Raw genomic sequence first — 21,779 nt, 5'->3', positions numbered from 1 at the left:
TCACAGCTGGGCTGCGCCGGAGGCTGGCTGCTGCGGGCCGTGCACGGACTTTTCCCCTCGACTCTGGGGAGGGCGTGGGAAGGGGTCCAGCCCCCTTCTCTCTCCAGCCCCCCTCCCTTGGCCTTGCCTCCACGAAGGGGCAGGAGGACCCCAGCATCTGGGACACGTCCTCTGGTTAACACGGCTCTGCCTGCCCCCTCACTGGGCGGATGGGTGTGGGGTGAGGCCAGTGGAGGGGGAGCCTTGGCCTGGGCCGTGGGGTCCCTGGGCCTGACCCCTCCTGTCACCCTCGTGCAGCCTCGTCCCACAGCCCGGCTTCCTCCTCATCTGCAAACCCGGTGCTCAAAGGGCCGCTGCGAGAACAGAGGGAGAGCCCTCCGAGCCCCGGCTCGGTTCTCAGTGATGGTGAGACCTGGACAGAGGCCCACACACGAGCGCTGGACATGCCGAAGACAATGCCAGTGTATTCCACTAGAAACAGCCTCTGTTCTCAAGACATGCCTTTATGCTGAGGCAGTAAAAATAGCATCTCCTATGCTGATTTGACTATTTGTTAAAATTCGCAATTCTCAGGCCCCCACATGCATTTCAAATGTTCCCCATGAGCAGCCAGGGCAAGGAGGGTCCTGAAACTGGGAGAGGGAGCTGTCCACTCACTGCGATGCTGAGCAGTCACCTGGGACCCCTCCCACCTGCAGTGCGTTCCCTTCCTCGAGGCCAGCCAGCCGCATCGGGCACCTCCCCCGTGCTCGGAGCTTCAGTCCCCTCGGGCGCTGCAGGGATGCCAAGTGGGAGGCGTGGCCACCGCAGCCCTGGGGACACACGGGGGCTCCCCCTGCCTGGGGCTGGAGGGGCCAATGCTGAGTCTCCTGTCCTGCAGTGAGAACCTTGAGGTTCCAGTCCTCCCTCCCACCTGGCCATCCCTCAGGTCCTTCTGCTGGGCTGCGGAGTGGGAGGCCCCCTCCAAGAGGAGACTGCGGATGGGGAGGGAAGAAGGGAAGGACATGCCCACTGAGTGCCAGGCCCCGAGCACCGCACGCTGCCTCTCAGTGACCCTCCACCCGCCATCTGGCAGAGCGCTCTCCGGCAGTGGGGGCAGGCCGCCCGCCGTCCTCCACCCTCGACTGGCCATACCAGGGGGTGCCTGTCAGAGCACCCGCTGCCACCACTGACTCTTCCTTTCCCGGAATAACCTCTGCTCATGGGTCACCAAGCTCTTCCCCCACAGCCCAGGCTGAACCTCAGAACCCTTGACACAGCCACCAGCTGTGAACCTCAAGCAGAGGTGACAGGCAGGAAGGGGCCCCTCCGCCCACTTCTCTTTAGCGCTTCGTTTCGCACGATTCACAGCATGTGGTAACTCCATTACTAAATCCACCAGAAAGCCAAGTGTGCCAGGACAAACTCTTTAAGTCCCTGAGTGATCCTGAAATAGACACTGTTGCCCATTCGGCCACAGCTCACAGTGACGGCCATGGGGTGGGCGCTGGAAGCCTCTGGCCTTGCACCCCTAGGCCAGCGTCCTTGCGGCTGGGATGGGCCCTGTGCACATGCAGGGAGTCACCGGGCTGGCTGGTGCCCCGCGGATATCACAGATGACCTGCTGTAAAGCAGGACGCGCTTTGGAGGGGAGCAATGGCGGTGGAGGCGAGGCACCCAGACGCCTGCAGGTGGCCCACGCCACGTGGCCAAGATGGCCACCTGGGTCTCAGAGGCAGCCCGGCCGGAGTCCCGCCGGACGGTTCCCAGCGTTTCTAGGCCAGGAACACAGGAAGCTCTGTAGCAGCTTTCAGTGTGACACTCCCGTTTCTGGCGGCCAGTGAGTCATGGGGACTTGAACTGAGTCACTTCAGCCACCTGCCACCGTGACGGCCGAAGTTCCTGGATGCGGAGGCTCCAGCCGCTAGGCGTGGGGCTCTGGTGGCTGGCCTTGCAGGACATTCTGTTTTTGGCTCCGGTTGGTGGAAATGTTTTCCACGTGTTTTCCCGTGTTTACGGAGCTGAGGGCACGGAATGAAGCCGGGGAAGCCGGCCTGAGAGGGTCTGGCCAGACCAGCTCCTCTGAAGCGGAAACGGAGTGCCAGGCGGGGGCAGGCTGTGGGGACGCCAGGCGGGGGCAGGCTGTGGGGACGCCAGGCGGGGGCAGGCTGTGGGGACGCCAGACGGGGGCAGGCTGTGGGGACACCAGGCGGGGGCGCCAGCGGGGTCAGGCTGTGGGGACTCCAGGCGGGGGCAGGCTGTGGGGACCCCAGGTGGGGACAGGCTGTGAGGGCACCCAAGCCCCTGCTGTCTGCTGGAGGGGAAGGGGATGTTGGAGGTGAGTGACCCTCAGTGTGGTGGAGGAGCTCTGCGGTCAGTAGGCTCAGAGTGCGCCGCTGGCTGCCTGGGGCCCCTGGGGAGTGAGTGGTGGCTGGGTGGTGGCTGCCCGCACGCTGTGCTTTCTGCTGGCATAATGCCCACCCCGTTTGAGCTTCGTCCCTCTTATGCAGAGCACAAGGCATGGGTTTCCCCGCAGCGCTTCCCCAGGGCCCCTGGCTGTTGAGGGCTGAGGCAGCCGGCTGCTGGATGGTTTGCAGAGAGCTCACTGCCCTGCCGGGAGGACCTGGCCAAGCTGTGCCTGTTGCCACCTCTGTGGTTCCTGGTCCGGTTGCTCCTTCAGGCTGGCCACCTGGGGACAGGACAGTGGCTCTGGTCAGAGGGCAGGTGGCACGGCCGGGGCCCCAGGGCACAGCAGCGTGGAGAGCTCTGTGACAGGAAGGGCTGGAGGCCACAGCCCGCAGCTCCCGAGGAGAGGTGGCACGCATGGGACAGAAGCATCAGGCGGACATCAGACTGACCCCATCACTGCCAGAGAGGGACACGCAGTCCCATCTCTTGCCACGGATGGCCACGCTGCCCGCCCGTGGGGCGCTCAGGGTCATGGCCACTGCGCACCCCCGGCGGATGGGCTCTCTTCTCTTCAGGCTACAAAAGCACTCAGAATGGGGCGGGGTGCCAACTCATGCCTGGAATCCCAGCACTTTGGGAGGCTGAGGCAGGCCTCCCAAACTCCTGAGGTCAGGAGCTCAAGACCAGCCTGGCCAACATGGTGAAACCCCATCTTTTACAAAATACACACACACAAAAACTAGCCAGGTGTGGTGGCGGGCACCATTAATCCCAGATACTCTGGAGGCTGAGGCAGGAGAATCTCCTGAACCCAGGAGGTGGAGGTTGCTGTGAGCTGAGATCATGCCACTGCACTCCAGCCCGGGCAACAGAGCAATACTCGGTCTCAAAAAAAAAAGAGAAAGAAAGAAAGCACTCAGAATGATAAGGAAATAAATGTCCTTTTGCTAACAAATTTAGCAAAAGTGCTTGGTGGTCAGGGACAGTAACCTGGGGATGACACTGGGCAGTCATGTCTCCTCCTGGGCCTCAGCCTCAGCTTCCTCATCTGTAAAATGCCCAGACAGCTCTAAGATCCTGACAGTGCTGAGCTCCAAGGCGCCGCGGTTCAGCCCGCGGGTGTGTCACGGGTCTGTACACGTGTGGGTGTGCAGTGCAGCACACACCCAAGCTGGCCATGCTTCCATTATCCACTCACTGCACCCACCTCATCCGCACGTGCCATGCATGCCACACTGTCCTTCGTGACTCTGAAGGACAGGTGCAGGGGCCGCCTCTGCTACAGCCGTGCATGCCAGGTGCTGTCAAAACACCTCACGTAGCAGAGCTCGGTCTCCCAGTGAGCCCTGACAGCAGCTGTTCTCCCCACCCCACTTTACAGATAGGGCAACGGAGGCTGGGAGACGGTGGTGACCTGCCCCAGAATCCACGCCCCATTTCCCAGTGAGGTGTGGGATAAAGCTGGTACCCTCAAGAGCACAGAACTGTGGGCAGTGCCCAGAGCAGGCCTGGAACCCACTGAGTGGCAGCGGAGAGTCCCTGTTGCTAGAAGATTCAAGCAGTCACCCCTACTAGGATGCCAGTCCTCCCCTCCCCTCCCTCTGCCCTCACCCAGGGGCTGGGGTCCTGACTTTACCTGCCCTTCCAGCACCTCCACCCGCTGCTGGTGGGTCCGTCCTTGGGCCTCCAGGGCCCCATGCAGATGCTCCGCCTCTGTGGCCAGGTCCTGCTGGCGCTGCACAGCCAGCTCCCGGAGCCGCTGGGTGTGTGCCTGCTCCAGCTCTGCCATCTGGGCCTGGAGTGAGAACTCAGGCGTCTCGCTGCCGTCTCTCACCGAAGGCCACACAGAATCCCAAGGCAGGAGTGCCCCGGGGTGTTCCACCTGCCCTCCTCAGCCCCACTGCCCTCTGCCGGGTGCTGGTCTTGGCCGAGACTGCCAAGCAGATGCGGGGTTGGGGGCACACATTTAGCCGACGGAGCCTTGAGTTTGGCTTTGGCTCCGCTGGATACCAAGCCACAGACTCCAGGATGGGCTTAAAATCTGTTTTCATGGCATCCCAGCTTCCCTTTGGCTGGGATGTCCTGAGGGCACCAGAGTTTGATTCTTGCCCATCCTGCCCCATTCCCTGCTGGTTTCTGAGGATGGGGGTGTGTCCAGTGTGGAGAGGGAGAATGAAGCCCCTAAGACCCCTTCTGTGGGTGTCAGGCCCCTAGGCCTCAGGGGATTCCACCCCAATAGGGGGCGGCCTCAAGCCCTGCCCCGGAGGCCTCTCTCACCTCCCTCGTCTGGCCCTTGTGCTGCTCTACAGAGCCCAGGCTGGGCTCCCACGGGGACTTCAGTGTCTCTGGAAGGGCAGGAGCCTTGGGTCCTGGTTCCAGCTCCATCACGTGCAGAAGATGGTCCAGCCACCCTCCCCACATGTGCACGTGTGAGACAGAGGTGCACCAGCCACCCGTCTGGATCTGACACCCTCCTGGATCCCACCCTAGGTCTAGAGCTCTGCTGGCCCAGCTGACCTGCAGCTGCTGATGCTGCCTCAGGGCTCCGTCCACCTCCTGGTGCAGGCTGTTCAGAGACTGGGCCAGCTGCTCCTCCTCGGCCCCTAGCCTGGCCACATCCTCCTGCCTCATCAGTGTCTCCTGTTCTGTCTGCAGAGAGCCCGGGAGGCAGAACCTGTGGCCTCCTGGCAGGGAATGAGGTCAGGCCAGCCCTCCTCTGGGACCACAGCGTGCCTCTGGGAAGGACTGTGAATTCCCCTAAGAGCTGTCAGGGTCAGGAAGGGCACTGCCCTGGGCCAGGACCCCCAGCCTCACCCAGGTCTATCTGACATCTGCAGCCAGAGTGACAGCTTAAGGAACCCCCGGCCTCACCCAGGTCTATCTGACATCTGCAGCCAGAGTGACAGCTTAAGGAACCCCCGGCCTCACCCAGGTCTATCTGACATCTGCAGCCAGAGTGACAGCTTAAGGAACCCCCGGCCTCACCCAGGTCTGTCTGACATCTGCAGCCAGAGTGACAGCTTAAGGAACCCCCGGCCTCACCCAGGTCTATCTGACATCTGCAGCCAGAGTGACAGCTTAAGGAACCCCCGGCCTCACCCAGGTCTGTCTGACATCTGCAGCCAGAGTGACAGCTTAAGGAACCTCTGGCCTCACCCAGGTCTATCTGACATCTGCAGCCAGAGTGACAGCTTAAGGAGGAGCATGGGGCCAAGTCCCCATCCAGCTACAGACCAGCAGAGGTCCCCACCAACGTCCTCAATGGGGGACTGTCTACATCTCTTAAGGTGACGTCCCAGGATCTACCCCGAAAACCTCTTCTCAGTGATCCTTCAGGCCTCGTGAGCCACGATCCCTGCACCGTCTGGCACATGCCTTCTGCTGCTGGCACTCGGGATCTGCTGAGCTCGTACAGGCACAGGCCCTGAGAACCAGGCATGCTCGCTGCATCAGTCCCAACAAGCCCGTGGCACTGGCATCACCCTCTCCCGTCCGTCCTCCTTGAAGGCTGCAGGCTGCCCCAGTGAGCCCCCTCCTTAGTCACCCACTCCCCGCCCCATGGGTACAGGTCGGGAGGGAGAGGCTGCAGGTTAAGTATCAGGGAAGGTTACCCAGGAAACAGACATTTTCTATGGGGAAGTTGGCAGGAAGCTTTTGTTCCCTTGTGAATGGGCTCTCTGGAGGAAAGGATTGAATCTAAGGGTTGTCTCTTATAGAGAGCAGCCCTGGAAGGGGGACAGTGTCCACCAGCCCCAGGCAGCCTGCTTCCAGCGCCCCCAGACAGCCTATGGCATGCCTCATGGGTGGTTGGTGTGGACGGGATGCCATGATGTCACAGGCCCATTGGGCCAGCCAGGGGCTAAGGCAGGCTTGGAATCCAGGCCTGGCTCTCTGTACCAGGCTGCCTTCAGTCTCGGCCTGCCCAGCCCCCCGGGTCCTGCCTGCTGGGGCTGTGTCCTGGAGTGACAGGTCAGTCCTTTGTCGGCCCCACTGCCCTCTGTCGGGTGCTGGCTTGGCCCAGGGTTGGGCAGCAGACCAGGGCTCAGGGCACACGGCACACCACAAACCTGCCCTCTTGGCTTCAGGGCTGTGGCAGGCCTGCTTTCGGGCCCTGAGACAGAGGGGATGATTTGCGTGGGTAAAGCTAGTTATGGGGTCAGTGGTTGGAACTTTGCAAAAAATAAGGGTTCCTTTCTTCTTCAGGGTTGAGAAAAACAGAGTCCCCCTGCACTGAAAAAAGAAGTCCTGTTTCTTTAAAAATCCAGTTACACTCCTGGAAGTGCATGTTATAAAGAAGAGAAAAGTGAAATCCAAAATCAGTAAACGGCTGCATCCGGGTTTCCCCTCCTGAGACGCCAATAAAGGGTTTATGGGTTTGTGGGTCCCTCACAGCTGACCTCCTGGAACTCATTAGCTGTTCCTTCCCTCCCCCTCCTCAGGCTCCAGGGACTCACGGCGGGCACTGTGCCCACAGCTGGCTCTGCGTCCTGGGCAGTGCCGTCGCAACCAGGGCTGATGCACGCCCCCTGCTCCCCCACCCCCAGCAGTGTCCACGGGAGGCCCCAACACCCGGTTTCGTGGCTCACGGCTGGGCCCCCTTCGGGAACAGCAGCGGGGCCTGGTGACTGGGCCCTACTGGCTGGCCCTCCTCTAGAGGGCAGGTGGTTCTTTGTGGACAAGCTGGCTGGTGGCTTTTGTGACTGTCCTGTCCCCTGGGCAGGCTGGGCTGCTGGGCCTTGTGCAGGTGGCCGTGAGGCTGTGGGAAGGGCCACCTGCCCTGGGGTCCACCCGAGGCCTCAGAATCTGGCTTCTGCACCTCATAGATGGGACAGTGACCTGCAGGGCCCAGCCTAGGAGATGCCATCCTCCCCTCCCCCATCCCGAGTGCCCATCTTCCTTCTGATGCCTCCTCTGGAGCCCTTCCCACTCTGGGGCCCCCTGCCTACTCCTGGATGGGGGCTGTGAGGGCGTCAGGACCCTGGGCCCGCAGCTGGTGCAGTCTGCTCTGCAGGGCCGGCCCGGGTGGCTGTGTGGGCACCTTCCCTGTCCCTGCAGGGCCTCAGCAGCACACAGCAGAGGGACAAGGGGCTATCCCACAGGCTCCACGGATGGAAGGCCAGAGACACCCACCCTTCCCGCCCCTCCCCCTGCGCCATCTGCCCTGCGATGCTGAACAAACTTCCTAAGGAGAACAAGTTCGGGCCCTCCGGGGTGCTGGGGGTGGGAGCTTGTGGGTGGGTCATGGTGCTGGTGACACCGACTTGGCCTTCCAGGCCCGTCCCTCCAGCTGGGCGACCCAGAGGTTCTCCCGTGGCTCTCCCTGACCTCAGCGGTCACTCTGTGGCTGTGTGGGGAAGGGTGGCAGGAGCACAGCTGGGAGGGGGTGACTGTGGGGCTCTGGGGTCAAGGGGCCGTGAGGAGACCTGGCTGGTGGGTGACAGGGCCCAGGGGGAGGTGGGCACAGATTCTGTGGGGACTCTGGTCTCAGACCACCAGGACTACCCACCCTGCACCTTGGACCCACAGGGAGGGTGAGGCCTGTGCCCACATGATGCACCAGCCCCTCCACTCAGCCGAACAGTCGCTGTGCAGGACCCTGACTGTGCCCCACAGTCATTTAAACAGCTCGCACTGTAGAAAGGGCAGTGTCCAGTCCCGCGGCCCTGAACAGCCACCATGTCCACATCAGGGAGGAGCCCGACTGTGCAGACAGCTGGAGGGACCGGCGTCAAGGGGAGGAGATGAACAGAAAGGAGGACTGGTGCGAGGCCACCCCTCGGGCTGGGACCACGTGCCCACTCTGCCCTCACCTGCCAGGTGGGGACCTGCCTGCACCCAGTCCCTGCTGTGGGGGCGGCGAGACCCCCAGTAGGGGTGTGTCTGGGTGTGTGTGGAGTGCTCACGGAGGACAAGAGGACTGCCTCTCGGGTGATGGGGAGGGGGGCTGAACACAGCAGGTGCCAGCTCGGTGGGGTGCGGGCTCCGAGAAGCTCTGCCTGGCTCCCGGAGCGCCATTTCCTCTTCCTCGGGCTGTGTTTCCCCATCAGTCCGGCTGGCGCTGTGCACCCCTAATCTCCCCCCAGACGGCTCTGCTCTGTCTGGTTTCATGCGTGGGAACCGGGTCCACGTGCACCAGGGGCTGAGCTCTGCGGCCAGGATCACCGGGTCACTCACCCGCCAGCAGAGCACCTCCGCCTGGCCTCGCCTCTACGGCCACCCCAGACACTATGGTCTACGTTTCTCTGACCTTCAGATCGGAAACCCTGTCCTGCGCCCTGACCTGCACTGGGGGCGGGGGTGACAGGGCTGCGTGATGAGAGGGGGGTGACAGGGCTGGGTGATGGGATGACAGGGCTGCATGATGGGGGGATGACAGGGCTGGGTGATGGGGGGTGACAGGGCTGGGTGATGGAAGGGGGTGACAGGGCTGGGTGATGGAAGGGGGTGACAGGGCTGAGTGATGGGAGGGGGGTGACAGGGCTGCGTGATGAGGGGGGTGACAGGGCTGCATGATGGGGGGATGACAGGGCTGGGTGATGGAAGGGGGTGACAGGGCTGGGTGATGGGGGGATGACAGGGCTGGGTGATAGAAGGGGGGTGACAGGGCTGCGTGATGAGAGGGGGGTGACAGGGCTGGGTGATGGGGGGGTGACAGGGCTGCGTGATGGGAGGGGGGTGACAGGGCTGCATGATGGGAGGGGGGTGACAGGGCTGCATGATGGGGGGATGACAGGGCTGGGTGATGGGGGTGACAGGGCTGGGTGATAGAAGGGGGGTGACAGGGCTGCATGATGGGAGATGACAGGGCTGGGTGATGGGGGGTGACAGGGCTGCATGATGGGAGGGGGGCGACAGGGCTGTGTGACGGGAGGGGGTGACAGGGCTGCGTGATGGGAGGGGGGTGACAGGGCTGGGTGATGGGAGGGGGGTGACAGGGCTACGTGATGGCCGTCACTTCACCCCTTGACTGCTGAGCTCCTCCTATCTCTCACTCTGTCTTCGTGGGCCCTACCCAGGAGCTCACTGGCCACTGTCCCTGCTTTGAGCTTTGGGGGGGGGTGTTGGGCACCTCCACAGGCTGGCCTGCCTGTTGCCCCAGCCACAGGGCACCCCCCAGGGCAGGGCTGTCTCCGCCAGGAACAGAGGCCTCTGGGGCCCTGGGGTGTGAGGTGTGTCAGGCCACTCGGCTTCCAGCGACACTGGAGACAAAGCCAGGGTTGTGCCCCGACCCATGGTGCCTCCCCAGGGAGAGCCACGGCGGGCACACACGACACCACTGGCAGGGCTGTGGCCACCTGCGGGCGTCCTAACCCTGAGCTCAGGGCCACCCCGCCGGCCAGTGAGGACACGGAAGCCTGCATGAGCCAGCACCTCACCCAGCTGTGCCGTGCAGACCCCGCCAGGAATCCCCCGCTCCTCTCCAAGGACCACCCGCCCCGCCCTCGGGCCGCCGCCGCCTACCTGTGTGAGCTGAGCGCGCAGCGCCGCGAGCTCCCCCTGCAGATGTGCCCGCTCAGCGCGCAGCGCCGCCGTCTGCTCCTGCAGGGCGCGCCTCTCCACGTGCGCTTCGCTGGTCTCCTGCTCGCCACTGCGCTGCGGCCGCCAGAGCACCTGGGCGGGGGACGCCGGGCGTGGGCCAGGGGTCGGGAGGGCCCGGGCTTCAGGTTGTTCATCTAAGGCTGGCCCTGGCCTCAGCCTGTTTTCTCCTAAACGGCATGTCCACAGCTGACTCCTCTGTTGTAAGGGTGCCTACTGTGTGGCAAGAAATCCAGCCCCCGACTCCGCGTGGGCCCCTCCAGCCTCAGTTTCCCAGCTGTCAGCGGGGGACTGGATGGTGCCTGGGTCTCTGCAGGCCTCCCTTCATGCTGAGGGGCCGATTCTGCAAAGGACCGCGGCGCCTCTTTCCCGTGGGCCTGTTCACGTCCGCCTGGTGACAGCGTACTCTGCCCTCCTGAGACCCTCACCTGTTGCAGGGGCTCCGGCGATCCCTCGGCCTCCTGGCACCTGTGCTCCACGTTGGTGAGCTGCTTCCTCTCGGCCAGGCCTTGGCTGTGCCTCCTGCTCTCGTCAAGGGCCTGGCGCAGCGCGTCCAGTTGCTCCTGGGGGGAGGGAGACACAGGGCCCTCCTGGAGACACTGGGCGTGGAGGGCCGGCAGGGAAACCTTACCTCAGGGCAGCTGCCTAGACCGTCCCACAGGCCCACGCAGCTGGGATGAAAACAGCAAGAACTCGGTTAAGGACAACGCGAGGTGCGCTGATCAGTGGTTGTGTTTGCAACATAACCTCAAGGTGTGGACCCCCAGGAAGCCTGAGACAAAAGTCAGGGGGGGTCTGGCCCAGCGTGGGCAAAGGCTTGGGCTTGGCAGGTTCTCTGCTATAACCGGTGGTCTCAGAGGGCACAGCAGCGGCATCCCTGACCTGCCTCCAGCCTTGGTGGCTTCCACCGCCCTTGGGATAAAGCCTGAGGTGACCCTCTCCAAGGCCCCTGGAGCCTGTTCATCTCAGGCCCTGCTTGCCCCTTCTGCCGTCACATCGCGCGTTCTTCTGCCTCAGCTCCCACCTGGGGACATGGCTAGTCCCAAACTGAGCCCAGGAGCTCCGGAGCCCGGGAAGCTGGCATGGCCCGTGATCCCCGCTGTGTCCCTTACCCCTGCACCCTCCTCTCAGCCCTCTGCCTTCAGCCTGTCCAAACCGCCTCCATCCACTCGGGACCAGTGACCGTCCTTCGGTTTCCTCTCTGTCCTCAGGCGCTGCCCAGGACGGCCTGAGGGCGCATTTCATCTGAGTATCATTGGCCATGCCGCTGCCTCGCTCTGGGCCTGTGGTGTTCCCAGCTGCCCCCAGGACACGGACCTGGGAACTCGCCCCCACGCCAACCTCGTACGCCTGCTGACCTCTGCCCACAGCCTCCCCGCCTGGCGCCCCCACCCTATGGGGCCGCTTTCTCCTCCTGCTTGCAGGAATCTCAGCTCCCTGCCAGCCCGGGAGGGAGGATGGCACTGGTGGTGCCGAGCCCCAGAGCTGGCAGCTGTTGGGGCTTGAGCACCCCCAGACGTGTGAGGGAGCCTGCGAGCCATCCGTCATCGGAAGCTTCTGGACTGCACGTTGGCCTGGTAAGGCCTTGGTGGGTCCCCAGCCCTTGCACCTTCCCGGGGTTTTGTGGAGAAGCGGCCAGCTCCTTCTGAGGTGGCCACACTTTGAAAACACTGTTTTTTTGGTCTGACACTTTGTTACTTTAATAAAGGAGAAGAAGGAACACAAGGCTTGTCCCTGAAATTGCGATCCTTCACCCTTCTGTGCGGTTGTGAAAATTATAATTTTCTGTACAACTTTCCAGTAGAAAAGCAGGCGTTTCCTTCAAATACGGCTGAAATATTTCACAGCAGTTTTAAGAGGTCCCAGACCTCTTGTAACGACTCAGCTTTTATGGAGTTTGAGTGAACCGTAATATTTGAGCGGTCCTCCTAGAATGCACAGCCCCACACAGCCCCAGTGAGTTGCTCTGATGTCTTGTGTCCTTTCAGCTCTAAATCCTGATGCTGTGTGAGAGGCAGGCTGGCAAAACCAACCTTGACAATGCGGGTTCAGCCTGAGGGTTTAAGTAGCTGCAGGAAAGAAGCCCAGCCCTTCTCACCCAGAGCTGAGTGGAGCCGAGTGCTCAGGATGAGTCTGGGCTCCAGCGGCTCCTACCCCGGAGCCCGAGCAGGGGAGAGCCTGGGCTCGGAGCCAGAACGTGGGGCTCCAGTGTCAGTTTCCTCATCTGTGGCATGGGTGTGGTGCAGTCTCACAGGGGTGTCGTTGGGACCAAAAGAAGGCTGGGGCCGGGCGCGGTGGCTCACGCCTGTAATCCCAGCACTTTGGGAGGCCGAGGTGGGCAGATCACCTGAGGTCAGGAGTTTGAGACCAGCCTGGCCAACATGGTTACAAAAATTAGCTGGGCGTGGTGGCACACGCATGTTATCTAGCTACTTGGGAGGCGGAGGCAGGAGAATCGCTTGAACCTGGGAGGCAGAGGTTGCAGTGAGCCGACAGACTGCACCACTGCACTCCAGCCTGGGCAACAAGAGTGAAACTCCGTCTCAAAAAAAAAAAAAGAAGAAGCAGAAGGCTGGGGGCATGCCGCGGGCTCTGGGAGGCTGGGTGCATGCCGCGGGCTCTGGGAGGCTGGGTGCATGCCGCGGGCTCTGGGAGGCTGGGTGCATGCCGCGGGCTCTGGGAGGCTGGGGGCATGCCGCGGGCTCTGGGAGGCTGGGTGCATGCCGCGGGCTCTGGGAGGCTGGGGGCATGCCGCGGGCTCTGGGAGGCTGGGTGCATGCCGCGGGCTCTGGGAGGCTGGGGGCATGCCGCGGGCTCTGGGAGGCTGGGGGCATGCCGCGGGCTCTGGGAGGCTGGGGGCATGCCGCGGGCTCTGGGAGGCTGGGGGCATGCCGTGGGCTCTGAAGGCTGGGGGCATGCCGTGGGCTCTGGGAGGCCCCCAGGGAGGCTGTTACAGCACGGAGAAGACCCGCCCTGAAGCCGATCACCCGCCCAAAGCCACAGCCTCGCCGGGCAGACGACGTGAGCAGCGGCAGTGGCAGAAACGTGCTCGTGCGTTCAAATAACCCTCACGCTCAAGAGGAAATAAAGATGGAAACTTCTAGAAAACTGGTAAAAACGGAAGGAGCTCACATCCAAAGCTGCTGCGGCACATCCCGAACCACAGTTACGGAAAATGGGACCGCGTGAAATGCTCCTGCTGTTGAAAGAGAAAGCCCACACATGAACAGATTACTTACTCCTTTCAAGAAACTGCAAAAATTACAACGAAAAAGATTTAAAAAGAGAGCATCGGCCGGGCGTGGTGGCTCAAGCCTGGAATCCTGCCCCTTCGGGAGGCCAAGGTAGGTGCATCGTGTGAGCTCAGGAGTTTGAGACCAGCCTGGGCAACAGGGGTTAACACCATTTCTACAAAAAATACAAAAGTTAGCCAGACGCAGTGGCATGTGCCTCTGGTGCCAGCTACTGAAGAGGCTGAGGTGGGAGGACCGCTGGAGCCCGGGAGGTGGAGGCTGCAGTGAGCCGGAATCATGCCGTTGCACTCCAGCCTGGCGGACAGAGCCAGACCCTCAAAAGAATAAATGAAATAAAAATTAAACTAAGACTAAAAATAGAGTGTTAATAGAAATAAAAGCTGAAATCAGTAAACCTAGACAAAAACGAAATGAGATAAATCGATTATTTGGAAACAGGAATGAAGCATGAACTGCTGGCAAGTCAGATTAAGGGAAAGAAACAGCTGTAACTCCACGTGTCAATAAGGCCCAAGTATGCACAGAGGCCACGCGCATTACGGAGGCGATGCTAAGCAAACGTACGTGCAGGCCCTTGGCAACGCACTGGACGTGTGAGATGAATGACATTCCCACAGGGCAAAGCTGACCCGAGAAGAAATGGACAGAAAAGAGACAGAGGGAATTAAAGTGGACTCTTTACCATGACAGGAGCTGCCGAGTAGGTACAGGGAGGGTCAATGAACCTTTCAAGAAAAGTTATTTTGAGCGTTCCAGGTGATAGAAAAAATGCAAAGCCCACCAATTCATTTTAGAAAATAATCAAATTTTCTTAACACAAATAAATTTGAAAAATATGTCACCGAAAAGGAATTACAGATGCAAAAATTCTTGACAAAGCACTGAGAATAATCAATTCTGACCGTGGCTCAGTGTCCGCCTTGTGGGCCCTGCCGGCCCCAGGCTGCTCTGCCGGCTTTGGGCGTGTGTGGACCGGACCCTGGAAACTTTTAGAACCTGTGAATGATGCTGAGTTTGGCCCCCACAGGCAGGTGAACTGCAGGGCTGGCACTGGGGACGTGGGAGCTGGCGGGGTGGATGTGGTACATGGGCACAGTGGGGGAAGGAGGCCTGGGCAAGAGTCCAAGGATGCCACAAGCTCCCCTGAGCTGTGACCAGGTGCCAATCGGAGGGTGGCAGGGGCGGCCTTTCTGAGCGGGCGTGAGGCTGTGGGTGATGCTGGGTGAGTGCCAGGCCTCCCGTCTGCTCGGCGGCCTGGCCAGCTGCTTGGGCACTGCTGCTGCGTTCGGTGCATGTCCTGGCGCCGTGGGCTGCCCCGCACGGCTGTTCTACCGAATTCCCAGGGTAGCCTTGGAAACGGGGAGGGATTTGCTCTCAAACAGAATCTTTCTGTTTGCATAGCACAGCTTACCATTTAATTAGAAAAATATGTTTTTAATTAACTTTCTCTTGACAAACACATTGGCTTATGTGAAACGCGGGAAAAACCGACCCATGCAAGTGAGGGAAGTATGTCAAATGCAGAGCCGGCTCTAGACTGCGCTGGGGGCTTCGGCAGAGCCAGGAGAGGCGCCAGGCCTGCCCCGAGGGACCCCCCCCTCCGCCCGGCTCGGCAAGGGCGGGGGCAGCAGGGAGCGTGGCTGTCTTCCCAGGCCCCTGGCTGGCTAGAAACATTTCAACCCTGAGCTCTCTGCCTGGGTTTGCCAAGTGTCAAAAGCGGGGCCTCTGGTGAGGTGGTGACTTAGGTGTGTCTGAATCCAGACGCCCACCACAATGACCAATAGATTACAAAAGGTTGCGAAAAACTTTTTCTCAGAGCTGGAGACCAGGGACTTGGAGGGCTCCTGAGGGCAGATGAAACCAGCTTGGCCTAAAAAAAGGTGAAATGGCCACTGCCAGAATTATAAGAAAACACTGACACCATAATGATGGAGTTTAGCACATTTCACTAAAATACGTGAGCAAATTCTAGACCAAGCAGAAAAGTCCATATGGACAAGGGTCTGATGAACGTCAGAGGCATCCTCTGCACTCACGTGTGGAGACCCGAAGTGGGACTCCCCCATACCCTGGCTCAGAACGGGGAGGGCTGCAGGGAGCTACAGGGGACCACGTCAGGGAGGAGGGCTGCTGTGGCTGGGGGACCCGGGGAGCCCTCCGTCCCTGCCAGGCAAGCCGCTGAGGAGGTAAGGATGCCAGCACGACTGTGCACCGGAGAGCGCCCCCACTGCCACCCCCGACACTTCAGGAAAAGAACAGCTCTGGGAGGGCCAGAATGCCCCTGCTGGCTCCCCCGCTCCCCCACGGCTCCCTGCGGCTGCGGGATCTCGGAACCCTTCTCTCTGCCTTTCCTTTGAGCCTGAAATATGTGGACGGGGATGCATAAGTCCCTAATGGGCCCCCCTCCACTCCCAGCTTCGAGCAAGGCCAGAACTCCCTTCTTCAAAGCCACGCAAAGGAAAAAGCGTCACAAAAGTAGCGTCCACTGGGGTTCGAGAAGATCAGGTTGATCCGAGGAATCGGATTCAGAGTCTCTAAGGAAACAGAGAAGCAAGCCACTGACATGCATCGGAAGACGGCGACTGGCATTCTCCGGGCGAGGCCAGGCAGGGAGCTCAGGCGGTGAGGCAGATGGTGAGATGAGCGGAGTAAGTTCTAAGACCCGAACTTCTCCTAGGACCTTGGGGAGATGGAGCCAGGAGGACAGGCCCGGGGGTCAGTGATGGGGTGCTGAGGGTTCCAGGACAAAAGGACAGAGGCTGAGGGAGAAGGAGAAGAGATTTGTTTTTTTTTTTACAGTGGGAGCAACCTCTGTAAACAGAAGGTAGATTGGATTCTGCAAGTAGGGAGGGGTTGCCAGGTGGGTAAAAGTGCTCAAAGGGGCCGACATGCCCATATTTTGGTGACATTTTTGAATTTCAAAGACACGGAGGCCTCTGGCTGCCACTCTGGAAAGAGCGCTGACAAGAAAAACCCAGAGAGTCCAGAGACTGCACAGTTCTGGAACCCTCTGAGGGGCCCAGACTCTAATGAAAACCAGGCCCCTCCTGTAACTGCATTGCATTCATGCCCAGGGGGCTCTGCGGTGTGAGTCGGTTGACTCTGAGTTAAGGCAAGGGCAACCACCCAGGCAGCCCTCGCCCACCCACGCAGGCCGTCGGGCATTGGCAGAAGGGAGCAGAGAGGTGTGAGGCACGTGGAGACGTGGGGCGAAGGCCCTGCCGCCGCGCTGTGGCGCCGTCGAGGAAGCCCCTGGCCGGGAGTGGGGGGCCCTTGGCCGACAGCCTGGAAATGAGGCTCAGCCCGATCACTCAAGGAGCTGAACTCGCCACATGGGATGAGCCCAGATGCCCCCGGAAGCACCAGGATGAGCCCGGAGGACTCTTCCCTGGGGCGTCAGGTGGCCCAGCCCGCTCCATGACTTTGAGGCCTGGAGGGGAGACCCCAGTCACACATGCCAGGCTTCTCACCTACAGGGCCGGGGCTCAAAAGTGGGGTTGTTTTAAGTCATCAGCAATTTGTTGCAAAAAATAGGGCACCAGGTATGGGCTGCTGTGGGTAGAGAGCCCTGGGGTCCACAGACATCAAGAGAGGTCCAACTCACAGGCCGGAGAGCCAGAGCCCCGGGGCAGGTTTGCAACTGGAGAGCGTCCAAAGGAGGAAGTTCTAAGGAACAAAAGTCTCAGCTCCCAGCGCGCAGGTGGAGGCGTTGCAGGCGGGGTCGAGGTCAGGGTTGGAGTCCGGGGCGGGGTCCGGGGCGGGGTCGGGGTCGGGGGCGGGGTCCGGGTGGGGGGCGGGGTCGGAGTCAGGGTTGGGGGCGGGGTCGGGGTCAGAGTCGGGGGCGGGGTCGGGGTCGGGGTCGGCGGGGTCGGAGTCGGGGGCGGGGTCGGGGTCGGGGTCGGGGTCGGGGTCGGGGTCGGGGTCGGGGCGGGGGCGGGGTCGGGGGCGGGGTCGGGGGCGGGAGACGAGACCCTCGGCGTTGGAGGGTGCAGGGCGCAGTCCTGGCCCAGCCCTACGAGGCCCTGGATGCAAAGGCGAAGGGAAAAGGGACGAATGAATCACCCCTGCCGTGCAAGACAGGACCAGCGGGAAAGACACGCAGAAAGGGGGAAACGTCCTATCAGCAACCTAAGGAAAAGCAGAGCCTGTGCTACCACAAACCTTCTACGTGGAACAAATTCCCCCAGAAAAGGCAAAGACTCTAAGGTGGGATTGAAGCCAAAGCCAGGCCGATGACACAAAGGCTGAAAACGCAAAGACCAAAAAGGCAGAGGCCAAGAGGAGGACGAGCAGCAGCCACGGGACGTGCAGGCCACGCGTGAAGAGTTCACGGAGAAGCTTCACGTTCGAAGAGAGTCAGGAAATCTAGAAGTCAGATACCCTTGGAAATAAAAGGAGCCATTGACAAGAAGAATTGCAGTCAGAAAATTCAACACATCGTCCCTCGCTTTCATAGATTCAGGAACTAGATCAAATGTGGCCTATCTGAATAATGCATTTGTAAAGGTTGATTCAGAAGGTCTATTTCAGGGTCGGGCAGCGTGGCTCACGCCTGTAATCCCAGCACTTTGGGAGGCCGAGGTGAGCAGATCATTTGAGGTCGGGAGTTTGAGACCAGCCTGGCCAACATGGTGAAACCCCGTTTGTACTAAAAATACAAAACATTAGCCGGGCGTGGTGGCGCGTGCCTGTAATCCCAGCTACTCAGGAGGCTGAGGCGGGAGAATTGCTTGAACCCAAGAGGCAGAGGCTGCAGTGAGCCAAGATCATGCCACTGCACTCCAGCCTGGGCAACAGAGTGAGACTCTGTCTCAAAAAATAAAATAAAATAAAATAATAAGACAACTGTTTAAAAATGTGTAACCTGTGAACAGAGAGCACCTGTTCTGAGCGCCCGTGGGCGGCACATGTGACTGTCCATATAAATGAAGCGTGGCTCAGCTTGGCCTGCTCCAGGCCCCCGACTTCTCAGGTCCCCACCTCCTGGGCACCTCGCAAGTCTGACCCCATCCCTGGCCAGGCCACAGATCTCTCTAGCCCTACTGCCCCAGCAGCTGCCACTGGAGGGGCGTTTCCGAGACAGGAGTTTCCAGGCTCCTGGCTGATGAGGAACTTGCCGTCTCTGCAGCCTGGCCTCTGCTCTCTGTCCCTTCCCCTCTCCCCTGCAGGAGCTACCTCCTTGGAGGTTCAGGGCCTCCTAGGGACCCAGCACCTGCCTGCTGGCCTGAGTGCTGACAGCTCTTTGGTGGCCTCTGAGGGCCACCAGGCTCCCAGGCTGAGCCCCGCGTGGAGCAGCACAGGCCTGCTGGGGAAGGTGACCATGGGTGGCTTCGGCACTTGACTTCTGAGGTCTCTGTGACAACCTGCAGGGCTGTCCCCCTTGACAGAGCGTCCAGGCCTCCCTTGTGGGAGGGACGCTTGCAGAGGAGTGGCTCCTAGACCTCCGTGCCCAGTCCCCTCCGTGCTGTGCTGGCTCCCTGTTCCCACAATGGGTTGGGGGATGCCTGGGGCAGTTGCCTGGGGAGCCTCAGCGGGGCACGCTGTTCTCTGGCCGCTGGGGCCTGCGAGGGAACACTCTGGAAAGGCCGGGTCGTCCCCTGGCCTAGTCCTGACAAGAGGATCTCAGGACATGCTGGGGGCTGCTTGGACCTGTGGGCTGGGCTGAGGACCGAGGCTGGGCCAGGCTCCATCCACCCCGGCCTGGCTGTTCCCTTTCCAGGCCAATCTCAGACCCAGCGGCCACCTCCCCAGCAAAAAGCCTGGTGCGCAGGGACGCTGACCTCAGCCCTTTCTGTGCCTGAGTGACGCCAGAGTGACATGGAGTGAAAAGTGGTCTTGGAGCAGCACGGTGACCCTGTAAAGAGCCCCAGGGCTGGGCCGGGGCTGCCCCGTGCCTGCCAGCGTGGCCTCAAGAGAAGGAAGGGCCTAGACTCGGGGCTCTGCCGCCTACCTGCTGTGCCCCCAGGACCAAGTCCTCAGTTTCCCCAATCTGTAACACAAGGGCTAGAACTACCTTAAAGACAGCTCTGCTAGGGACAGGTCCAGTCCTGATGTCCCCAAAGCCACCTGGCACGACCCAGCCTGCACCTCTGCCCAGGGCCCCGCCTGGCTGGCCACTGGCCCCAGCCCTGAACACCCACAGAAGCCCTTGCGGACCCCTCTCACTCCCTCCCGGCCCTATGGCCTCCCTGCAGGGTGTGAGGGTGACTGAGAGGCCTTGTTCTCACGCCCCACCTGCCCCCGCCGCCTCCCCACCTGCAGCCGACGCTTCTCCCGGCCTGCTGCACGCACGCTCGCCAGGTGCTCCATCTCCAGCCTGCCCAGCGCTTCCTTCTGCAAGGCTCTCGCTGCCCGAGCACCGCCCAGCACGCCCTCCACCCGGCGCCGGCCTGTGGGGCAAGCAGAGTGGTTCGAGGGGCTCCCACGCCCCTCCCAGGTCACAGGCAGGCAACTCGACAGACTTGAGTGACTGGCACCCAGGTGGGGCAGGGTCTGTCCTCGCGGCTCTAGGGTCCTGGGCTCGCCCGGGGTCCCAGCTTCCCGTGTCTGGACTCTGACCTCCTCCCTGCTCATCCGTCCTTCCTGCCTCTTTCCTTTTTTTTTTTTAAAGAGACGGGGTTTCACTATGTTGGTCAGGCTGGTCTCGAACTCCCGACCTCAGGTGATCCGCCCGCCTTGGCCTCCCAAAGTGCTGGGATTGCAGGTGTGAGCCACCGTGCCCGGCTGCCTCTGTCCTTTAACTGAGGGGCAATGAGTGGAGGAACTCGTGCGTGAGATGCAGTGGGGGGCAGCGGGGAGGGGCCTCTCTGAGGGGGTGGCAAGGGGCGGGGCCTGCAGGGGGAGAGCCGTGTGGCTACCTGGGGTAGAGGGTACCAGGAAGAGGGCACGGCCCAGGCAAAGGCCCCTCGTGGGAACTGCAGGAGGCCAGGGTGGGGCAGGGGCTGCCGAGGACACTGGGGCCAGACCAGGAGGGCCTTGAGGGGCCTGTGAATGCCATTCCTCTGTGCTGGGGAAGTTGCTGCGGAGACAGCTCTGATGCCGAGCGTGGGCTCTGCCTCCCCAGGCCTGGTGGCTTGGGTGTTGCCCTGGGCCCCCTTCCCGCCAAGCTGCCGTAGGGGCCGAAAGCTTACAGCTGGCAGCAGTGGGGACATTGTGGTTCCACCCTCACAGCCACTCCCAGGGTGGGTGGGGTGGGGAAGGGAGGTCACCTTCCTGGGCCTCGGCCAGGGCTTTCTGTAGCTGCCCCACGTGGCTCTGGGCCCGGGCACACCTGCTCTCTGCCTCACTCAGCCGGCTGCTCAGGGTCGCCATCTGGACGCGAGAGTCGTCCTGGGAGGAAGGACTGAGGTCAGTGGGGGCGGCCCAGCGGGCGGGTGGAGGGCCGAGGTGTCTGTTAAAGGGTGGGCACCAGCCTGGTCTAGCCTGAGCGTGTGCAGGGCAGGGCAGCATGTGGAGTGGCAGTGGGCTCGGGGAAGGTGGTCACACTGGGAAGCTGAGCTGACGTGCAGGCCTGGGGAGGGGAGGGGTCCGGTGGGGCTGGCCTGCAGGACCCAGGTTTCAGGTACAGGTGTGGTGTGGAGAGCTGGGAGGTGGTGGCCCACAGCCTGTGGTCAGGGGGACTGGCAGGGGCTGCCCCAGCAGCACTTGGGGCTGAGTGCAGATGGGACCCTGCTCCCTGGGGCTGGCAGCGGTGGGAGGGCAGGCACGAAGGGAGTGCACGGACCACAGCCAGGGCTCAGGGCCTGCCTCTGTCTTTCCCACAGCCCTCCCATGGGAGTCGCCTGCCCATCGTCACCCAGTGAGCTGGGAGGGGGCTCCTCATGGGTGGTTCTGTGGGAGCCCTGAAGCCAGGAGCAGCCACTGCGGAGCTTGGGCCCACGGAAGGGGACTTTGGGAGCATGAGGGGAGCTTGCTGGCTCTGTCCTGCAGTCAGTCGCCCAGCCCCAGGCAGCTCTTCAGGGGATGGCACGAATTGCAGAATGCCCTGGCCTGGGCCCTGGTGGGTGTCACAGCACGGCCTGGCTCCAGGGGCTTTTCAGCCTGGTCTGAGGAAGGGGGTGGCCTGCAGCCACCCGGGGCACTTGGGTTTGGGGGCCACAGTGGTACCAGCATTTATCACAACAAACAGGACAGCCTGGATCTCGAGACCCAGGGACACGCGGATGGGTGGACAGCAGGTCTGAGGTGCTCTTCCCAGAGCCCCCCGGCGTGCTGCTGTGGGTGGGAGGGCCCCAGCCCCTGTTACCCGCTCCCGCTGGGCTTCCCGGAGCTTCTGCACAAAGTCCTGTAGGATGCCCTTCACGGTGTCCACATCCAGGATCTCTGAGCTGCGGCCTCCGGGTGTGGGCGAGGGCCATCGGAGGGGTGAGTGGGGCCTGGCTCGGGCGCTGGCATCCTCTCGCCCAGGGAGAGCCTGAGAGTCGCTGGAACCTGAGGGAGGTGACAGCGGAGGGATCGTAGACAGGGACACAGTGGCAGACGCACGCCCGTCCCCCTTCCTCTCTGCTGCTCCAGCCGTGGGAGCTTGGGGGGCTGGCCACAGGCCCCTGATAATTGCCTGTCCGAGTCAATCTAGCTGTGAGGCCTGAAAGAGGGGTGGCC

General features: G+C 61.8%; 1 protein-coding gene across 1 annotated transcript in view; it reads right to left on the bottom strand.

Annotated features, from left to right (window-relative positions):
• CROCC2 (ciliary rootlet coiled-coil, rootletin family member 2) overlaps positions 1-21,779 on the bottom strand; it is an 87,141-nt gene continuing 65,362 nt past the window's right edge. The window contains 20 exon segments of the mRNA XM_064383457.1: positions 1-63; positions 336-412; positions 677-812; positions 914-1,124; positions 1,565-1,754; positions 1,858-2,000; positions 2,586-2,668; positions 4,025-4,183; positions 4,906-5,037; positions 6,843-7,038; positions 7,335-7,437; positions 7,895-8,089; positions 8,199-8,534; positions 8,669-8,742; positions 9,458-9,601; positions 9,851-9,999; positions 10,353-10,487; positions 19,434-19,567; positions 20,387-20,507; positions 21,424-21,608. Of these exon segments, the coding sequence (XP_064239527.1) occupies positions 1-63; positions 336-412; positions 677-812; positions 914-1,124; positions 1,565-1,754; positions 1,858-2,000; positions 2,586-2,668; positions 4,025-4,183; positions 4,906-5,037; positions 6,843-7,038; positions 7,335-7,437; positions 7,895-8,089; positions 8,199-8,534; positions 8,669-8,742; positions 9,458-9,601; positions 9,851-9,999; positions 10,353-10,487; positions 19,434-19,567; positions 20,387-20,507; positions 21,424-21,608 (2,966 nt within the window).

Source organism: Aotus nancymaae, unplaced genomic scaffold (assembly GCF_030222135.1).
Source record: "Aotus nancymaae isolate 86718 unplaced genomic scaffold, 86718_ANA_hifiasm-v0.15.2.pri h1tg000031l, whole genome shotgun sequence".
NCBI classification, from domain to species: Eukaryota; Metazoa; Chordata; class Mammalia; order Primates; family Aotidae; genus Aotus; species Aotus nancymaae.
The sequence above is the reverse complement of the archived record's forward strand: the minus strand, read 5'-3'. Positions and strand labels throughout refer to the sequence as shown.